Below are 21007 nucleotides of genomic sequence, written 5' to 3'. Positions count from 1 at the left end.
TGGCTAACAGGCAAGGAACCCAAATGCACAGCGGCGTGCCCGGGACACAGACGGAGCAAGCGCAGTGTGCTAGGAGGCTCAGAGATCGGTCTGCCATTGTGACTTCAGAACAGCCCTCCCTTCTTCAGATCTTTCCCCTTTCGGGCTGCTCAGACGGGGTCTCTACCCTCCCTTCCCCTCTCCTTCAACAGCAGGGATTTTATCCTTCCTTCCTGTTGGCTGCTGGTGAGGTTGAGGGTTTAATTGGCCGAGTGTCCTGAGAACCATATCCTCCTCTCAGCAGAGTCCCCCGTTTAGTATTCAGCGGCGTAGAAGTTCTCCTGTCTTTCTTCCCAATGGGAACTGCCTTGCCGCCATACACGGAGGTCGCCTATTCTCTGAGACTGGGCATCGGCCACATGTGGGGAAACTAGAGACTTTGGGAATTGCCCTTTAGGAAACGTGAATGGAATTTCATTCCCCTCCAATGTTCTGCAAAGAGCCTGAGAAACAGCTTACATCATGCACTTGGGCTTAGAGAGGCGTGACTCTGAGCTACTGTGGAGACACCTGGAAAATTCGTTAAAGAATGAGCCTGTGTTTAATTTAAAGCTGGTGCCCCTGGTTACGATGGGTGTAGCACTCACAGAAGATTAGTCACACCTGAGCAGCAAAAATCTCCCCAACCCAGGGAAGGGTCACAAAGAGAAGGCCATCCTTGATTTTAGGTGCTTTGTTTTTCTCCACTGAGATGTGAACCATTCTCCCAAGCACGCTGGACAATGAGGAAATGAGCAGTGATGGGGAGGGAAGTATCTGAAAGCACAGATGACGGGCACAGGTCCACAGAGGAGGGGCATTTATCACAAATATCAGTGCCATGACTCACAGAACCAGCTGGTCCTGAAATGAGCGATTTACCGGTGACACCTCCCAGCCCCCTGCGATTGATGAGATAACTGAAACGGGCTATAAAGCACCCCAGGAGGAGGTGTCCCATATTCTCTGTGCTTGGCTCATCCTCCGAAGATGAAGGCTTTTCTGGTCATCCTGCTGGCTGCCGTCCTGTGCACAGAGCCAGGTAAGACATCCAGGAGATTCCTCCGTACCCCAACCCAACTCCTTACCACCAAGATAAACGGCTCTGGGAGTGGCTGGAGAGATCCTTAGAGTGCGTTTGCAGCAAAGAAAGAACTTCTGAAGTCACTGGCTCCAGCTCCAAATATAGCGTATTGGCATTCTCCTGGACCACTTGGTGGTTGATCACTTGACGGTTACCTGTTCTGGTCATTCCCACTGAAGCACCCAGCACTGGCCACTGTCAGAAGACAGGATACTGGGCTAGATGGACCATTGGTCTGACCCAGTGTGGCAGTTCTTATGGACAGCAGACTGGTCCATATAAGGATAAAGATGGTCTTCTGCATTCCTGATGAGAGTTTATGTGCTTGGGATTTGAAATGAGTGCTCATTTCTAGAAACTATCTATCTACCGGGGGCGGTGAGTTGTATGGGCTCCAGCAATCTTCAAGGCTTGGGGGCCTGGCTCCACCAATGTTCGGGGCCGGGTCTCTCCCCCGGCCCCACCTGCCACCCCCCCGCACCTCCCCCGAGTGTCCCCCAGCCCCCACTTGCTGCCCTCATGCACCTCCCCCATGTCCTGGAGTGTCCCTGCCTCTCCCCTGCAGCTTCACGCTCACTCTGCTAGGCATCAACTGCCACCACAGGGTCCTAGCGCCCCCCACCGCCAGTGGCAGGCCAGGCTGACCCTGCCCTTCCTCCTCGGACCCTTCCCTCTTCAGGCGGGACCCTCCACCAGCAGAGGGGGACCCCCCCCCCGCCCACAGTCACCACTCCTGCCCCACCCCAGGGGAAGGGGGGAAGGAGGGGTTCCCTCTCTTGGAGCTTGCTGCTGCCGGCGGGGAGAGGGCTGGGGGGAGTCCTCCTCTCTGGCCCCAGCCCCGGGGCCGCCTGCCTGCACCCCAAACTCATCCCCAGCCCTGCCCCACCCCAGAGCCCACCCCCGCAACCAGAGCCCTCACCCCCCACACCCCAACCCTCTGCCCCAGCCCTGAGCCTCTCCAACACCCCAAACCCCTCATCCCCAGCCAGAGCCCTCACCCCCCCCGCACCTCCACCCTCTGCCCCAGCCCTGAGCCCCTCCCAAACCCCTCATCCCCAGCCACAGCCCTCATCCCCCTGCACCCTGACCCTCTGCCCCAGCCCTGAGCCCCCTCCTGCATCATGAACCCCTCATCCCCAGCCACACCCAAGAATCCTCACCACTGCACCCCCTCCCTCCGCAGCCCCTCCCATCCCCAAACTCCTTCCCAAAGCCTGTAACCCTCCCCCACTCCTGCACACCCACCCCCTGCCCCAGCCTGGAGCCTGCACCCAAACTCCGTCCCAGAGCCTGCACCCCTACCCCCTTTCCACACACCCTCTCCTGCCCCCAAACTCCCTCCAAGAGCCTGCACCCTGCACCCCTCCTGAACCCCAATCCCCTTCCCCAGCCCGGGGCCTGCACCCCAGACCTCCTTCCCCACCCCAAACTCCCTCCCAGAGCCTTAGGCAGGTGCGAGGCGGAGTTTGGGGGGGGGCGGGTTCTGGGCACCACCAAAATTTCTACAAACCGGCCACCCCTGTCTATCTATCTATCCACACTCCCCCGTTATGCTGGTATCTGAATCCCCCACTACCTTTCTAATCTTTCTTTTTATGCCTTTCCCCTGCCTCATACAACAGGAGGTTTCCCTTTACTGGCAGGTTTTCTTACTGCTTGGAGGGGGGTTACTTTGGAAACCAGTGAGATGCCTCGGGGCTTATTGACAGAGGGAGTTTAGAGAAGAGCAACAGAATGAATGTGGAGGAAAAACTAGACCGTCTGTATTCTCTAAGTCATAACCAAAGGGGGCAGGTGACGTGCCTACAGAGATGGGTGGGAGAGGAATGGTTTCAGATGGCACAAGAGGGTATGGCTAAGAATACTGAGATGGAATAAGAAAGGGAAAATTTAGGCTGAAGAGCTGCAAAAAGCATCCTGCCAGACTTCCTGGGCTATGGAACAGCCTCCCAAGGAAATGGGTGTTAGGCAAATTATTTGGGTCTTTTATAAGCGTTTGGGATAATACACGAGAAAATGCTCACTGGGAACCATCCTGCCATTCTCGGTGATGAACTGGGCAGTCTAACAGAGCGTGTGCAATTCCTTCAATAGCGTCTACAGCTCTGCGCTCTGGAGCCTGAGTTATTGCTGGGAGAGACATGGGAGTCTGAGCACGCTGGGGCTGTCTTTGGTTTACTGGTTTATACAGCTGCTAGCGCACTGGTGCTCTGATCCAGACAGGAGCCAGTCTGCCCTCTGGCCACGTTGTTATTAATAATCATCATCATCCCACGAACCCTGCCAAAGGCACCCACTCTGCACTGTACAATGTCAGGCCTGGACGTAGCCCTAGATCTGGGAACTCTGATCCCATTGATCCAAGCCTGTGAACCAAGGGGACCAGTGTAAAGTTGGCATGAGATTAGATCGGCTTCCTGGATTCATTTTATCGGCAGGTCATCTCCTTAGTCCTGGGTATAATTGACACCCTTTCCCCCCCCCCCACACACACACACAGAAGAACCATTACAGGTTATGGAGCTTGAGAAACCCACTTGGCATGGGCAGGGAGGGGGAATGAATTCCCGTCTCAGATCCCATGGGGACAGCTGCACCCAAAGGGGGATGGACCCTCCAGGGAAGGCCACATGGGAATCCCACCAAAGGAGCTGGCTGAATCAGTGTATCTCCCCAGGCACCCTTGGTACGCCCGTGCTAGCCAGCCTCGCCTGGGAGCAGGAAGAACTTTATGCCACTGGGATTCCCCTCCACTGGTGGTTGTGCTGGGGAATCGAAGCCAAGATTGGGAGGGGAAGCCGCATAATTCTGCACTCGGAAAGGAAAGATGGTCTGGTGGTGAAGGTGCTAGACCTGGGTTCAATTTTTTGCTCTGCTACAGGACTCCTGGAGCACATCACTTGGCCTCTCTGTGCCTCTGCTCCCTGTCTGTAAAAGGGAGATAATGGGGTGCTGTCAGGGTAAGTGTATCAAAGGTGATGAGGTGCTCAGATCCTGTGCTAGTGGGGGCCAGATAAGTGCCTGAGCTAGATTAAGATGGGGGCAGTGAGCTAAACCCACAAGAATTTGTGCAAATGAACTTAAGCAGGGCCAGATTGAGGGGCAGGCGACCACCTGGGGTGCTGGGCTCGGGGGGCTCCAGGCTCGGGGGGCTGTTTTTGTTGTTAGCGACAAAGGGGAAAATAGAACGTTTGAAGTAAAATGTTTCAGGTATTTTGTATGTGGCTTCATTTTTCACTAACCTCCTAGAATGTTCTGGACCTTTGTAAAATCTTGTGGAACCTTCCAGACTTTCCCCGAACCTCCTAGACTGTTGTCACCGCGCCCTCACGGGTATATAAGGGGCGGGACGTTGCCAGTCAGTCAGTGAGATGGGCTACCAATGCTCAAAAAAATTATTCAAAAGTTTAACAAATGGTGGAGGGATATGGCCGGCCCCAGTAAGGTGGAAGCTCCAGCCTTCTCGCTCCTCATAGAGGGTAAAGCAGGTACGTTAATTGAAAGTCCTCATGTAGAACACACCTGGGGTGCTGTTGGACATTTCAGCTGCATGAGAGCAAGACACGCCTCAGGTGGTGCTGGGAGAATCAGAATAATAATGCTTAGCCCCAGAATAGTGCATGACGTTTTCAAAAGCCCTGCCCAGACAGGCACATCTCCCCCAACACTTCTGGGAGGTAGGTAAGCGATTCCAGCCAGTGTAGTGCTGAATATCCAGGGACAATGCAAGTGGATTGGTATCGATAGGTACCGAAGCCCTACTGAGGATCTGGGCTTTAAACTGCGATTGTCTGCACTTGCGTCATTGCCTTTGTTCAGTGCACTTCACGGTGCTGTGGAAATGTACGGTATTGCGACACGCTCCCCTAGGGCCTTCACGCACGCCTGGGTGTATGAACCGTTTAAATTCACCCAGGACCATTCTACCCACTGGGATTCATTTCCAGAGGGAGACGAAGGGTGTGCATAGACTCTGTGCTCGAGGGGGTTGCCAGAAAGCCGGTGTCACAAGTCACAACATTAGATCAATCCACAGCTTTTAGGCCTCCCTCCATCCATCCTGGTTAAATTTAACATTGATGTCCGATTGTTATTTACTGCCAAAGCTCCCGGGGGCTCCAATCAGGAGCGGAACGCCATGGTGCTCGGTGTTATCAAACATTTTGGAAGAAATGGTCCATGTTCTCATTTACCAATAATCATCATCATCATTAATAAACTGTTCTCTTCTTGATAGTCCTTATTCTTGAAACTATTTAGAGGGAACATGCCCCAAGCCCTCCAAAAATTGCCTATCTCCCTCCCCCTTCCTACACATGACTCTCTGGGGTGTGACCCACGGTAAAGATGGAAGGAGGGTCTTTTAAGCCACGGTTTACATTGCAATTGCCCTGTCTGTTTGGTAGTGTGCATGAGACTCCCTGTATTGCATTCCCTTCTAACCCTCTTCCTCTCCTGCAGGTGGTTCTTTGAAATGTTACACGTGCAAGATGCAGCTCAGCAACTCCAACTGTCAGACACAGAAGCTGTGTGGCAACGACTCTCAAGCATGCAAGACGGATGTGATCAGTAAGGCAAAGTCCCAGTTTGGTATCAGACACCGAAGGGGCTAACACAGAGACATCCCTCTAGGATGTGTGAACAGATCCCCTTCCATTGCAGCCTTTCAGAGATCCCTATCTGGGTGCCATTGCCGGGTCTCTTGCTACAGGAGGAGACATGCTGACTGGGAATGAGCGGGGGCAAAAGGCCTTCAGCTTGACTTTCGCTTTATTCAGGAAAGGCAGAAGGCTGACACTGATGCTTAGTGCTTCTGGCGTACACTGCTTTCCCGCAGGAGCCTCTCTGCAGAATTCCCCAGTGCCCAGAAGAAGAGGGGGGTGTTATATTTATATTGTAAAACCCAACCCCTTAGGGTGTACCCATCTCTGCCTGTCTGGAACTCTCTGGGCCAGATCCTCAGCTGGTGTAAATCAGCACTGCTTCATTGATGTCAATGTGTAGGAAGCCCAGGGACACTGAAAGCAATTCTAGCTTTAGAAATTACCTGTTGGAGGAACACTAATATCCTCTGTTAAATCTTTCTTTCACACAAAACTTCCCTGGGTTAGACAGGAAGGCTGTATGGTTCAGTGGTTAGAACAGGGACACCGGGAGCCAGGAGTCATAAGTTCTGTATTGCTGGCTCTTCCATTAACTCACCAGGCCAGATTTGGTAGTGAGGAATTAACTTAGAGCTGGTCTACAGTGGGAGCTTACATCGGCCTAGCTACAGCTCTTGAGGGCGTGAAAACGCCAGGCCTCTGAGCATAGGCGTGGGAATTAGGGGTGCGGCAGGTGTCATCCTGTGAAAAGTCATCCCCAGGTGTCACTGTGAAAAGTCTGCTGGTGCTGTCTGAAGGACGCTAGCACCATTTCGTGATTCCTGAGACTGCTGGAGCTGCGCTGCATCCGTGTGCTGTGAGCGGGAATTGCGCTTTTCCACATTACTTTTGAAGACGCATGGTTTACAAAAAGAAAAGGAGGACTTGTGGCACCTTAGAGACTAACCAATTTATTAGCTCACGAAAGCTTATGCTCAAATAAGTTTGTTAGTCTCTAAGGTGCCACAAGTCCTCCTTTTCTTTTTGCGAATACAGACTAACACGGCTGCTACTCTGAAACATGGTTTACAGTTTCGTTAGCTGGCTTTCAGCACCCCCACTATAAAAAGTGGTCCAGTGCCTCTGAGAGACGTAGCTATACCAACCTAGGCCCTGGTGCAGAGGGCGCTAGGCCGATGGAACAATCCTTCCATCAACCTAGCCACCACCTCTCAGGAGGTAGATTAACTACAGTGACAGACGAATTCATCCTGTCGGTGGAAGTAATGTCTACACTGTCACCTGGTCTACCCTAGAACTTACTTTGGTATAATGTATGTCGTTCAGGGGTGTAAATAATCCACATCCCTGAGCGATGTAAGCAGAGCTGTGTCGGCAGGAGAGCTTCTCACGCCAACATAGCTACCGCCTCTCGCGCGGGGTGGAGTCATTAAACCGGCAGGAGAGCTCTCTCCCATCAGAGAGCTTAGCCCTACTTTCACTAATGCACCTATGTGTAAGGAAGTCTGAGCTGCTGTAACATACACACTGAAGGGCCAAGAAAACGTTTGTTACACCAGCTTATAGTGTTCAGCTCTGAATTGGATCCCCTGTGTGTCTCTGGGCAAATTGCTTAGCCCCTGTATTACTCCACTCTCCCATCTGTAAAATGGGGATACCAATACTCCATTAACTCACTCACAGCGATGTTGGGAGGCTAGACTTGTTTATAACAGAGGCTCAGGACTGTCTCAGGCTCTGCGATTGTACAATGCTTGCCTACAGTGGGGCCCCGATCCCTGTATGGGGTCTCTGGAGTTATAATAATAATGCTTTGAAATCCTTGGCTAAGTCTGCTATAGAAAGGCAAAGGGTTTGTTATACTACAAGTCAAGCAAACATGCTCAGTTAAACTGGATTTTTTTTACAAGCTGGTTCCCCCAAGAAATGCAACCTGCTTTATGTTCTTTCCCTTCTCTTTGTCACTCCTTTGCCGAGACTCCTTCTAGTGGTCAGTTTCAGAGTAGCAGCCGGGTCAGTCTGTATTCGCAAAAAGAAAAGGAGTACTTGTGGCACCTTAGAGACTAACCAATTTATTTGAGCATAAGCTTTTGTGAGCTACAGCTCACTTCATCGGTTGCATACTGTGGAAAGTATAGAAGATCTTTTTATACACACAAAGCATGAAAAAATGGGTGTTTACCACTACAAAAGGTTTTCTCTCCCCCCACCCAACTCTCCTGCTGGTAATAGCTTATCTAAAGTGATCACTCTCCTTATAATGCGTATGATAATCAAGTTGGGCCATTTCCAGCACAAATCCAGGTGCTGGAAATGGCCCAACTTGATTATCATACACATTATAAGGAGAGTGATCACTTTAGATAAGCTATTACCAGCAGGAGAGTGGGGTGGGGGGAGAGAAAACCTTTTGTAGTGGTAAACACCCATTTTTTCATGCTTTGTGTGTATAAAAAGATCTTCTATACTTTCCACAGTATGCAACCGATGAAGTGAGCTGTAGCTCACGAAAGCTTATGCTCAAATAAATTGGTTAGTCTCTAAGGTGCCACAAGTACTCCTTTTCTTTTTGACTAAATGGTCTCTCTTTTGGGTAGGGTGACCAGATGTCCCAATTTTATAGGGACAGTCCCGATAGTCAGGTCTTTTTCTTATATGGGCACCTATTACCCCCCCCTCCCCCGTCCCGATTTTTCACATTTGCTTTCTGGTCACCCTGCTTTTGGGGAACCCACCATTACACACACACACACACTGTGCGTGTGTGTAAACTCTTTACTATGTTTTAATTTTTTTTTAAATTCAAACGTGAAAGAAAAAAAAGAAACACAACATCAAGTGATTTCCACAGTGCTAGCACCCCTCCTCAGCCCCCTGCTGCCACTTCCCTTCCCCTCCCTAGTCCAGCCCGGCTCCCCAAGCCCCCTGTTCGGTTCCCCCCAGCCGTCTTGCTCTCTGTCTCCCAGCCCTGCCCCCTCTTGTCAGAGGTGCTGGAACAACTTGTATTGTGGGGGTGCTGAGAGCCCTGGATATGATGGAAACCGGGTCAAGCCAGGGGGTGCGGCAGCCCCCCCACACCCCTCGTTCCAGCACCTGTGCCTCTTGTGAATAGAGACCTGTAGCAGGGCTCCTGCCACACCCCTGTACTTAGAGGCCTTCAGGCCTTAAGTGAGAGTGGAAGACAGGCTACAAGGAAACAGAACAGCCCTCCAGGCTGTTTCTGTCCTGGGAGAGAATTAGCCTCGCCCTCTTCAAGATCCGTTTATGTCCGTGGGCGAGGGGAGGGGCTAACTGAACAGCACCCGCCACAGCTCCCTCTCCCAGCAAGGGGGCCCCTCAATCCCAGTCTTCCCCTCCGTCAAGGCGAGAAGAGCGCCCCGTCTCCACCCCAGCTCCCCTCCTGGGCCAGGCCCCCAGGTTCCATAGTCCGCTCTGCCTGGAAGAGAGTGTGATCCTGCCCCCCACACACCCTGCTGCAGCAGCTCCTGTCCTGGGGGCTAAGCCTGGCTTCCCGCTCCAGGCGTTGCAACCTGGTGCATGGGGGTTGCCGACCCAGTCGGGTTTGGCCCAGCCACCCCTCTGTCAGCCTAAGTGGTGCTGCGGCCCCATGCACCAGGTCGCAGTGTCACTTGCTCAGATTTGGGCCGGTGCCTCCTCCATCATAATAGAGGAGCCGGCTGGGTTCATATGCACCGAGTAGCGGTGTAACGCCGGGCACCAGGTCACACCACCACTCGGGTTCAGGGGCCTCTCAGGTAGGGGGCCCAGGGCAAGCTACCCTTTTTGCCCCCACCTCCTTCTGGGTGACCCTGACGGGAGGGAGTGCTTCTGGGATATGCACGGGACAGGGATTGATGTGTGGGGCAGGGGCAGTGACAGGCAACCCACATAGACCCTTTCCGCGGCACCCCCCAGCCCAAAATGAAACCATGTTGTCTTCCTTCCAGACGTCGTGGGCTTTTTCAATGTCATCAACAAGGAGTGCGCTGCGTCGTGCCAGCCGAACTACCAGGACTTCACCGTGGGAAAGCAGAACGTTTCCTGCTGCAGTACCGACCTCTGCAACCACAACGGGGCGGGCAGCGTGGGCAGCAGCTACGCCGCCACGGCCGCGGGGCTTGCAGCCAGCGTCCTCTGCGCCCTTCTGAGGAACGGGCTGTGAGGCGTGGGGAGGAGCCCTTCGGCCTGACAGAATCCTGGCGCTTCCCCGCTGCGGCTAGGATGCTCACCACAGGCCCCAGCTTCACGCTCAGCTCTCTCGCGCGCTTATAGCTGGCTGCAGATGCCTCCCTGGCAAGAGCTTCGTTCCTGCTGTTCATCAAGAATAAGAAACTCTGTGTGTGTGTGTGTGTGTGCGCGTGTGTGTGTGTGTGTGTGGTGTGCCTCTGAGAAGGACGCGCCGCTTGGCTGACGCATTTGTCACTCCGTCAAGTGCACATCCGGGCGTGTGTGTTTGTGTGCCAGAGACACAGATTTTGGCAGACACGCATGCTTTGTCACTGTTGCCGTTGTCATGCGTGCTATGTGAGATACCCTTTACTGTTGTATAGCAAAGCAGAAGGCATGAATTGTACATACAAAACAGTTGGAGCCCTGGTCTGTGACTCTGGCACCTAGGTGCGACTGCTGTACAAATAATAAATGAAAACAATAAAGGAAGGGAAGCCTTGGCGTGTTTTGGAGGCCTGGTACCATGCACCCCATGTCTAATTAGCTTCTCAGCTGTCACACCAGGGAAGGAAAGTCCTAAGCTTCTCAACAGCCCGCCAGCTGCTTGATTTCTTGTTAACTCCTTCCAGGCTGCTCTCCTTCCCCGACCCGGGCCTGGCCCCTGGAGACATTTTCACCTAGAGTTACCCCAGCGTTAGGATCGTTTGCAGTTGTTCCCCTCGACTGCTGTTCTGAGTGGTAGTAGCACCCTCTGAAGCCGCCCTCCCTTCTGGTCTTTGGTTCTCTCTCGCTGTGTATCCTCCAGGCTACTCCCTGGTACATGTCTGATGGCGGAGACCAGAACAAGCTTTGCTGCATGGCTGATGAGGTGTTTCCCTTGGAGCAGCTCCAGGGTTATGCACTGTACAAGGAAGAGTGGAGAGAATAAACAAGCAAGTGCATATTTCCCATCCCAGCTGCTTGATTTCTGAGACGTGCATGCGCACACCCAATACCATAGGCGAGCTACAGGGGGGGAAGCCAGTGGTAGAAAATCAACAGAATCCAGAGCAGGGAAGATAAAGAGACTTGTCTGGACTGACTGTGCCTCAGGGAGATGTTCTCAATGTCACTCAGGAGCGGAGAGGGGATCCTGTCTAGGATCATCGCAATATTTCCTCCTCTCAGGACTGGCCCTGGGATTTCTGGGGCCCTATGCAGAATAGCCCATGAGAGAACCCACCTAGATTCCTCCCTCCTTCCCGGGAATAATGGGAATTTCCCCTACCTCCCAAGCATATCCATGCCACCTCCTTGCTGCCTGGGAGTCCCCATTCAGGCCCTGGTGGCTCTCTCCTTCCCTCACATGTTTAAGACTCTCTGCTATCTAAGGTTTCAGAGTAGCAGCCGTGTTAGTCTGTATTCGCAAAAAGAAAAGGAGTACTTGTGGCACCTTAGAGACTAACCAATTTATTTGAGCATAAGCTTTCATGAGCTACAGCTTATGCTCAAATAAATTGGTTAGTCTCTAAGGTGCCACAAGACCTCCTTTTCTTTCTACTATCTAACATCCCTCTGAGTTTAAGTGGCAACTTCCTCCATAGGGAGCGGCTCAAGGCTATCTCTGGCATAGGAGTCCATCCTCTCTGACACAACCTGTTTGCCTGCCCACACCTACCAGAGTACACAGGCAGCTAGCTCAGAGGATTGTGACTGGTGTGAGCAGTGCATTTAGGAGCAAGGTGAGCCTCGTTACGTAGGTGTGATGAGGGGGTCCCAGCGACTCATCCGCTTGTATTAGAAGACCCTGGTTAAGGCATCTCCCAGCCTGCCTTCTCACTGGGCACTCAGCACAGAGCTCTGAAGCTGATGGGGGTTTGTTTGCACTCTAAGTATTTCCAGGAAGTCGCCTTTTAGTGGGTGGGGGGCAACTGATTTAAAGGTTTAAAGATTTAAATCAGCAGTTGATTTAAAGGTGACCTGCAATAGAATTTGATTTAAAAAATGGGCTCCTGCCTTTTTTTTTTTTTTTTTTGGCTTTTTATGATCAATAAAGGAGGCTGGAATAGATTTTGCCCCCCAAAAGAGTTTCATTTTTCCCCTATGCGTATTCTTTTTATTAGAAGTTAAAATCTTGTCTGCCCTGGAAGAGTCTTCAGAGAACTTGTCATCACAAAAGTCAAGAGAATGAAGGTGGAACAACTGAGAGAGGAACAGGTTTTTTTTAGTACAATGTCTCGACTGTGTTATTTTGAGTGATCTACCCTGGAGTTACTTCCATCATTACCCTGTCGCGAAGGGTCCTGGCCACACTACAGAATAACAGACCCTTTGTCATAATGCCCTGGGTCCACACTGGCATTTTACCACCTGGTGTGTTGTGCAGACTTCTGAGGACACGTGACATGGCTTGTAGCTGTACAATAAGCTTCCCCACTTTTGCAGTGTATTGTGAGAGAACTTGTCTGTCCTTTCTGGGCACCCTGGGCAGACATGAGCCTGAGCTATAATATATGGTAATTTTGTAGTGACGACAAGGCCCTTTTGTTTGGCTCTGTTTCCTTTTGTGGCTTGCATTTAACTCTGATGCCTAATGAACATTTTGGAGAAAGGAAGGCTTGGTTAAAGATTCAACCCTTCAGTTAGGTTGGGAGCACTCAAGGATCACTGATCTTTTCTTTCCCTTTACACGCATAAAGGGGCTTCTAGCAAAAACAGGGAGGGAAAGGCATGACATGCCTAAATGTAAATGCAAGCAGTGATAACCAATGCTTAAATACAAACAAACCACCAACCTCTCAGGCCTTCTTCACAGATCGGAGAGAAGAGGGGAAAAAAGCAGATCCCCAGATAAAAAGACATCCTGCGCCAAACCCTTACAGTACATGCACTCTTTGCTGTCTTTGGACTGAGACCATTTGCCTCAACACCAGTGGCAAAATGGCAGAGCCATTCATGGAAATTCACGGACTTGGGGATGTTCACAAAGCTGGAGATTCCCAAACCTGAGCTGTCTTTTGTAGGGGACAAATCTGAGGAATTGTCACAGATTGAAGTGTCACTAGAGGAGGTTTTGGAATTAATTGAGAAACTTAACAGTAACAAGTCACCGGGACCAGACGGCATTCACCCAAGAGTTCTGAAAGAACTCAAATGTGAAACTGCGGAACTATTAACTATGGTTTGTAACCTGTCCTTTAAATCAGCTACTGTACCCAATGACTGGAAGATAGCTAACGTAACACCAATATGTAAGAAGGGCTCTAGAGGTGATCCTGGCAATTACAGACCGGTAAGTCTAACGTCAGTACCAGGCAAATTAGTTGAAACAATAGTAAAGAATAAAATTGTCAGACACATAGAGGGACATAAAGTGTTGTGCAAAAGTCAACATGGTTTCTGTAAAGGGAGATCATGTCTTACTAATCTATTAGAGTTCTTTGAGGGGGTCAACAAACATGTGGACAAGGGGGATCCAGTGGACATAGTGTACTTAGATTTCCAGAAAGCCTTTGACAAGGTCCCTCACCAAAGGCTCTTAGGTAAATTAAGTTGTCATGGGATAAGAGGGAAGATCCTTTCATGGACTGAGAACTGGTTAAAAGACAGGGAACAAAGGGTAGGAATAAATGGTAAATTTTCAGAATGGAGAGGGGTAACTAGTGGTGTTCCCCAAGGGTCAGTCCTAGGACCAATCCTATTCAACTTATTCATAAATGATCTGGAGAAAGGGGTAAACAGTGAGGTGGCAAAGTTTGCAAATGATACTAAACTGCTCAAGATAGTTAAGACCAAAGCAGACTGTGAAGAACTTCAAAAAGATCTCACAAAACTAAGTGATTGGGCAACAAAATGGCAAATGAAATTTAACGTGGATAAATGTAAAGGAATGCACATTGGAAAAAATAACCCCAACTATACATACAATATGATGGGGGCTAATTTAGCTACAACTAATTAGGAGAAACAACTTGGAGTCATGGTGGATACTTCCCTGAAGACATCCACCCAGTGTGCAGGGGCAGTCAAAAATCAAACAGGATGTTAGGAATCATTAAGAAAGGGATAGAGAATAAGACGGAGAATCTCTTATTGTCCTCATATAAATCCATGGTACGCCCACACCTTGAATACTACGTACAGATGTGGTCCCCTCATCTCAGAAAAGATATACTGGCATTAGAAAAAGTTGAGAAAAGGGCAACTAAAATGATTAGGGGTTTGGAACAGGTCCCATATGAGGAGAGATTAAAGAGGCTGGGACTTTTCAGCTTGGAAAAGAGGACACTAAGGGGGGAATATGATAGAGGTCTATAAAATCATGAGTGGTGTGGGGAAAGTGAATAAGGAAAAGTTATTTACTTGTTCCCATAATATAAGAGTGAGGAGCCACCAAATGAAATTAATGGGCAGCAGGTTTAAAACAAATAAAAGGAAGTTCTTCTTCACTCAGTGCACAGTCAACCCGTGGAACTCCTTGCCTGAAGAGGTTGTGAAGGCTAGGACTATAACAGGGTTTAAAAGAGAACTGGATAAATTCATGGAGGCTAACTCTATTAATGGCTATTAGCCAGGATGGGTAAGGAATGGTGTCCCTAGCCTCTGTTTGTCAGAGGGTGGAGATGGATGGCAGGAGAGAGATCACTTGATCATTACCTGTTAAGTTCACTCCCTCTGGGGCACCTGGCATTGGCCACTGTCGGCAGACAGGATACTGGACTGGATGGATCTTTGGTCTGACCCAGTATGGTCATTCTTATGATTTAGTGGTTTACGGTAGAGGTGGGTTAGTGACATTTCTCAAACTGTGTATTTTTAATTAAGGTGACTAATCAGCTTGTGAGTCACGGAAGTTCAGCCTCTGGGGAAGCCGCATCTTTCACATTCCCCTCTGCTCGGTGTACTCCAATGAGGGACTAAGCCCAAACCGCACCCCAATGCCATAGCCTAGTCTCCCTGACCACTAGGAGGACCTCACACGGCGGGCCCGCACCTCTGCAATGAGCTGCATCAAACTTCCAGCTCCCTCACCCCCAATTCTAGGAGAATGCCCAAGCTCACTTTACCTGGTATCTGCTTCTGCATGCTTCACCCAAGAGAGACACTACCCTTGTGTTTCCCTTACAGCTGAACTCTAGGGCCCGGGGAAAGGCAGACCTCTGTATCGCCCACAGCAGGCAGTCACAGAGGCCGGGTCAACAGGCTTGCGGGGCTCGCACTATGGTGCTAAAAGCGGCTATGTGGACATTCAGGTGGAGCTCGGGCTCTGAAATCCACCCACCTCCCTAGACTTCAGAGCCTGAGTTCTGGCCTGAGCCCCAGCGTCCTTTGGGGATAGCCCCCAGTTATCCTTAACGCTGTACCGCAAGCCTGAGACTTGCTGCCACGGGCCGCCACGCACTGTGTAGACGCACCCAGTGCTGCTTCACCGCTGCTGAAGGCGGGTGAGAAGGAAACAGGTCACCCACTCCCCTGAAGCTCTTTAAGGATGTAGCGGGCAGCAGGCCTTTACAGGTACCCCCTAGAGATGGCCAGTGTGGGGAGCAAGCCTGCTGCCTGCCCCAAAAAGATAGGAAGGAATCTGCCCCCAAATATTGTGGGGGAGGGAGCATGTGGGCTACTGGAATCCCCAGAAACCATCTCATAAGAATGGCCATACCAGGTCAGCCCAATGGTCCATCCAGCCCAGGATCCTGTCTTCCCTCAGTGGCCAAAGGCAGATGCTTCAAAGAGAACGAACAGAACAGAGCAATCATCAAGTGATCCATCCCCTGTCATCCACTTCCAGCTTCTGCCAGTCAGTCTTAGGGACATCCAGAGCATGGTGTTGTGTCCCTGACCATCTTGGCTAATAGCCATGGATGGACCTATCTTCGGTGAACCTCTCTAATTCTTTTCTGAACCCAGTTATACTTTTGGCCTTCACAACATCCCCTGGTAATGAGTCCCACAGGTTGACTGTGCAGTGCATGAAGAAATACTTCCTTCTCTTTGTTTTAAACCTGCTGCCCATTAATTTCATTGGATGACCCCTACTTCTAGTGTTATGTGACGGGGTATATAACATTCTCTTAGTCACTGTCTCTACACCAGTCATGATTTTATCAACCCCTCTCATATCCCCCCTCAGTCCTCTCTTTTTCACGCTGAACAGTCCCAGTCTTTGTAATCTCTCCTCATGCAGAAGCTGTTCCATACCCCTAATCATTTTTGTTGCCCTTCTCTGTACTTTTTCCATTTCTAATATCTCTTTTTTGAGATGGGCAACCACAACTGCACACGGTATTCAAGGTGTGGGTGTACCATGGATTTACATAGAGGCATTACGATATTTTCTGTCTTATTATCTATCCCTTTCCTACTGGGTCCTTATATTCTGTTTCCTTTTTTGACTGCTGCTGCACATTGAGTAGATGTTTTCAGAGAACTATCTACAGTGACTCCAAGTTCTCTTTTTAGAGTGGCAAGAGCTAATTTAGACCCCATCATTTTGTATGTCTAGTTGGGATTATGTTTTCCAATGTGCATTACTTTGCCCTTACCAGCACTGAATTTCATCTTCCATTTTCTTGCCCAGTCACCCAGTTTTGAGAGATCCCTTTGTAACTCTTAACAGTCTGCCTTGGACTTAACTATCTTGAGTAATTTTGTATCATCTGCAAACTTTGCCACCTCACTGTTTACCCCTTTTTCCAGATCATTTATGAATATGTTGACGAGTTCTGGTCCCAGTACAGGCTCCTGGGGGACCCTGATATTTACCTCTTTCCGCTCTGAAAACTGGCCATCTTATACTGAACTCGGTGCAAACCAGGCCTTGTTAGGAGCCAGCCTGAATCATCTACAGGCTTTGTGGGAGCCTATTCCCTGAGACAGAGTGAAGCTTTACTTGTCTATCCCCACCACGTGCTGTTGGACTTGATGCAAGGATGGCTGGGAGAATTTCTCTGGCCTGTGCTATGCAGGGGATCAGGCTGAATGATCACAATGGTCCCATCTGGCCTGTGAATCACAGTATGAACCTGAGGTTCACCTTGTCTCAGGCTGAATCACCCACCCGGGCCATCGCATTCTCCAGTCGCCGCACCCATCAATGAGAAACAGCAGGCCCTACGTTCTGCATCGACAGGGCCAGCCTCACGGGTGGGTGTTGTGGTCAGGGGGGCGCCGTGGTCAAGAGTCAAGGAGCAGGGTGGGGTGTGAGGCCATGGAAGGGAGCTTGGGGAAATAGGGGGAAGGCAGTGGGGTTCGGCGGCGGTGGGGAAGGTGGGCAGCCCGGGGAGGCAGCGGGGACCAGGGGGAATGGGTGAGGGGCCAGGGGAAGCAGCATGATCCAGGGCCGATGGGGGATGGATAGGGAAGCAGCAGGGGCTTGGAGGGATGGGAGGATGGTTGAGAACCTGGGGGAGGCAGCAGAAGCCAGGGGCAATGGGGGGATGGTTGAGTGGCCTGGGGAGGCAGTGGAGACCAGGGTGATGGGGGGAATGGAGGGGGAGGCAGAGGGTGCCCAGGGTGATGAGGGAATGGGTGTGGGGCCAGAGGAGGCAGCAGGGGCCAGGACCGATGGGGGGATGGATAGGAAGGTGGTGGGGGCCAGGGATGATGGGGGAATGGGTGGAGGGCCAGAAAAGGCAGCAGGGGCTGGGACCGATGGGGGGGTGGATAGGGAGGTGGTGGGGGGGCAGGGGTGATGGGGGAATGGGTGGGGAGCCAGAGGAGGCAGCGGGAGCCAGGAGCGATGGGGGGTTGGATAGGGAGATGGGGGGGCAGGGGTGATGGGGGAATGGGTGGGGGGCCAGAGGAGGCAGCAGGGGCCAGGAGCGATGGGGGGATGGATAGGGAGGTGGTGGAGGCCAGGGGTGATGGGGGAATGGGTGGGGGGCCAGAGGAGGCAGTGGGGGCCAGGAGCAATGCGGGGATGGATAGGGAGGTGTGGGGGGGGCAGGGGTGATGGGGGAATGGGTGGGGGGCCAGAGGAGGCAGCGGGGGCCAGGAGCGATGGGGGGACGGATAAGGAAGTGGGGGGGGCAGGGGTGATGGGGGAATGGGGGGGGCAGACGAGGCAGTGGGGAGGAGTGATGATGGGATGGATAGGGAGGTGGTGGGGGCCTGGGGTGATGGGGGAATGGGTGGAGGGCCAGAGGTGATAGAGGGGGCAAGGTGGGACACCTGGGTGCCACAATACAAATTGGCTCATGGCCTCATTTCCCCTAAGGCTGTCCCTGTGCGTCGAGCTGGAAAGGAACGCAAAGGTCTAGCTGGAACTCAGCCAAGACACCTGAGCTGATCGCAGCGCTCTCCCGAAAAGAGCCGTAAACATCCCAGCTGGGCGATCCTCACACAGGCCAAGGCCCTGAAACCCTTGTGTCACCCAGGCAGCCTCGGGCTCTGGTTGTGACATCCCAGCCAGTTAGGAAGATAAGGAGGGCAGGGAGTGACTGCCTGAGGGAGCGCCCCGACCACTCCTACCTCCTAAAGCCTCCCCAAAGGCAGCAAGCTCCAGGGGACCCCCAGATTTCAAAGGAGAGCAGCCCCCGACCCATGTCCCCACCCCCCAGCCCCTCCGCCCAGGGCAGGTGTAGGATCCGCAGCTCCCCACAGCTGTAGGGTTGCCAACTTTCTAATGCCACAAAACCAAACACCACTGCCCATTGCCTGCCCCGCCCCTTCTCCAAGCCCCCACCCCTTCTCCGAGGCCCTATCCCCACTCGCTCCATCCCCCCTCCCTCCATCGCTCACTCTCCCCCACCCTCACTCACTTTCACCGGGCTGGGGCAGGGAATTGGGGTGAAGGAGGGGGGTGAGGGCTCCAGCTGGGGGTGCGGGCTCCGGGGTGGGGCCAGGGATGAGGGGTTTGGGGTGCAGGAGGGGGCTCCAGGGTGGGACAGGGGTTTGGGGTGTGGGAGGGCTGCAGGGTCCCGGCGGCGCTTACCGTGGCTCCCGGAAGCAGCCGCCAGGTCCCTGCAGCCCCTAGGCGCACGGGCAGCCAGGGAGGCTCTGCGCCTGCCCTCACGCCCACAGGCGCCGCCCCCGCAGCTCCCATTGGTCACGGTTCCCGGCCAATGGGAACTGCGGAGCCGGCCAAAGCTTATGCCCACATAAATTTGTTAGTCTCTAAGGTGCCACAAGTACTCCTCGTTGTTTTTTCTGAACCCTGTCCTAGACAGTACGAGAAACAGAAAGCAAGACCCTAGCTATTGGGACTGTCCTTGCTGTAACTAACTGCCCCAGTGCATGGTGCACATGGAACAGGATTCCCTAACATGGTGCCATCGCTGGGTTGTCCTAGCCGCCTGATCAACAACAATCCATTTTCAGATACAAACACTTCTAACCATGAGCTGTGTGTGAATGGGGCCCTGAGGGTAAATTACCTCTGTGCAGGCTTGAATAAAATCCTGTGTGCAACCTACCATGGCTTTAAACATGGCTTAAGTGGTACCTTGGCCCGCAGGGAATTATCGCCTTCGTTATGCTAGCAGTTCTTCTAAAACTGCCCACCAAGCCTGTTCAGTGAGTTTCATGGCGCTACAATGGGCTGAGAGTGGCTTGCAGAAATCCTGTTGACTATGAGTTTCAATATGGCGAACTGTAATCGCATATGTCGAGGAACAAAGAATATTGGCCATACTTACAGGATGGGGGACTCTACCCCTGAAAAAGGATTTGGAAGTTGTGAAGGATAATCAGTTGTGGCCAAGGGAACTAATTCAATCCTTGGATGCAGCAACGAGGGAATTTCAAGTAAGAGTAGAGAAGCTATTTTAACTCTGTATTTGGCACTGGTGTGACTGCTGGAATACTGGAATCCTGTGTCCAGTTCTGATGCCCACAATTAAGAAGGATGTTCATAAATTGCAGCGGGTTCAGAGAATAGCCATGAGAATGATTAAAGGATTAGAACACATACAATCATAGAATATCAGGGTTGGAAGGGACCTCAGGAGGTCATCTAGTCCAACCCCCTGCTCAAAGCAGGACCAACCCCAACTAAATCATCCCAGCCAGGACTTTGTCAAGCCTGATCTTAAAAACCTCTAAGGAAGGAGATTCCACCACCTCTCTACATAACCTATTCCAGTGCTTCACCACCCTCCCAGTGAAAAAGGTTTTCCGAATATCCAACCTAAACCTCCCCCACTACAACTTGAGACCATTACTACTTGTTCTGTCATCTGGTACCACTGAGAACGGTCTAGATCCATCCTCTTTGGAACTCTCTTTCAGGTAGTTGAAAGCAGCTATCAAATCCCCCTACACTCTTCTCTTCTGCAGACTAAATAATCCCAGTTCCCTCAGCCTCTCCTCATAAATCATATGCTCCAGTCCCCTAATCATGTTTTTTGCCTTCTGCTGGACTTTTTCCAATTTTTCCACACTCTTCTTGTAGTGTGGTGCCCAAAACTGGACACAGTACTCCAGATGAGGCCTCACCAATGCTGAATAGAGGGGAATGATCACGTCCCTCAATCTACTGGCAATGCTCCTACTTATACAGTCCAAAATGCCGTTAGCCTTCTTGGCAACAAGGGCACACTGTTGACTCATATCCAGCTTCTCGTCCACTGTAACCCCTAGGTCCTTTTCTGCAGAACTGCTGCCTAGCCATTCGGTCCCTAGTCTATAGCAGTGCATGGGATTCTTCCATCCTAAGTGCAGGACTCTGCACTTGTCCTTGTTGAACCTCATCAGATTTCTTTTGACCCAATTCTCTAATTTGTCTAGGGCCCTCTGTATCCTATCCCTACCCTCCAGCATATCTACCTCTCCTCCCAGTTTAGTGTCAGCTGCAAACTTGCTGAGGGTGCAATCCACACCATCCTCCAGATCATTAATGAAGATATTGAGCAAAACCAGCCCAAGGACCGATCCTTGGGGCACTCCACTTGATACCGGCTGCCAACTAGACATGGAGCCATTGATCACTACCCGTTAAGCCCGACAATCTAACCAACTTTCTATCCACCTTATAGTCCATTCATCCAGACCATACTTCATTAACTTGCTGGCAAGAATACTGTGGGAGACCGTGTCAAAAGCTTTCCTAAAGTCAAGGAACAACACGTCCACCGCTTTCCCCTCATCCAAAGAGCCAGTTATCGCGTCATAGAAGGCAATTAGGTTAGTCAGGCATGACTTGCCCTTGGTGAAT

The 21007-nt window shown here is 51.5% G+C and overlaps 1 protein-coding gene across 1 annotated transcript; it reads left to right on the top strand.

Moving 5' to 3' along the window:
* Positions 1–730: 730 nt before the first annotated feature.
* On the top strand, positions 731–12489 carry PSCA (prostate stem cell antigen). The gene is made up of 3 exons (XM_027831623.3): positions 731–1060; positions 5564–5671; positions 9654–12489. The coding sequence occupies exons 1-3, from the start codon at positions 1009–1011 to the stop codon at positions 9866–9868; spliced, it is 375 nt and encodes a 124-aa protein (XP_027687424.2). The 5' UTR covers positions 731–1008; the 3' UTR covers positions 9869–12489.
* Positions 12490–21007: the final 8518 nt, after the last annotated feature.

Source organism: Chelonia mydas, chromosome 2, assembly GCF_015237465.2.
Source record: "Chelonia mydas isolate rCheMyd1 chromosome 2, rCheMyd1.pri.v2, whole genome shotgun sequence".
In the NCBI taxonomy this organism is placed as follows: domain Eukaryota; kingdom Metazoa; phylum Chordata; order Testudines; family Cheloniidae; genus Chelonia; species Chelonia mydas.
The sequence above is the reverse complement of the archived record's forward strand: the minus strand, read 5'-3'. Positions and strand labels throughout refer to the sequence as shown.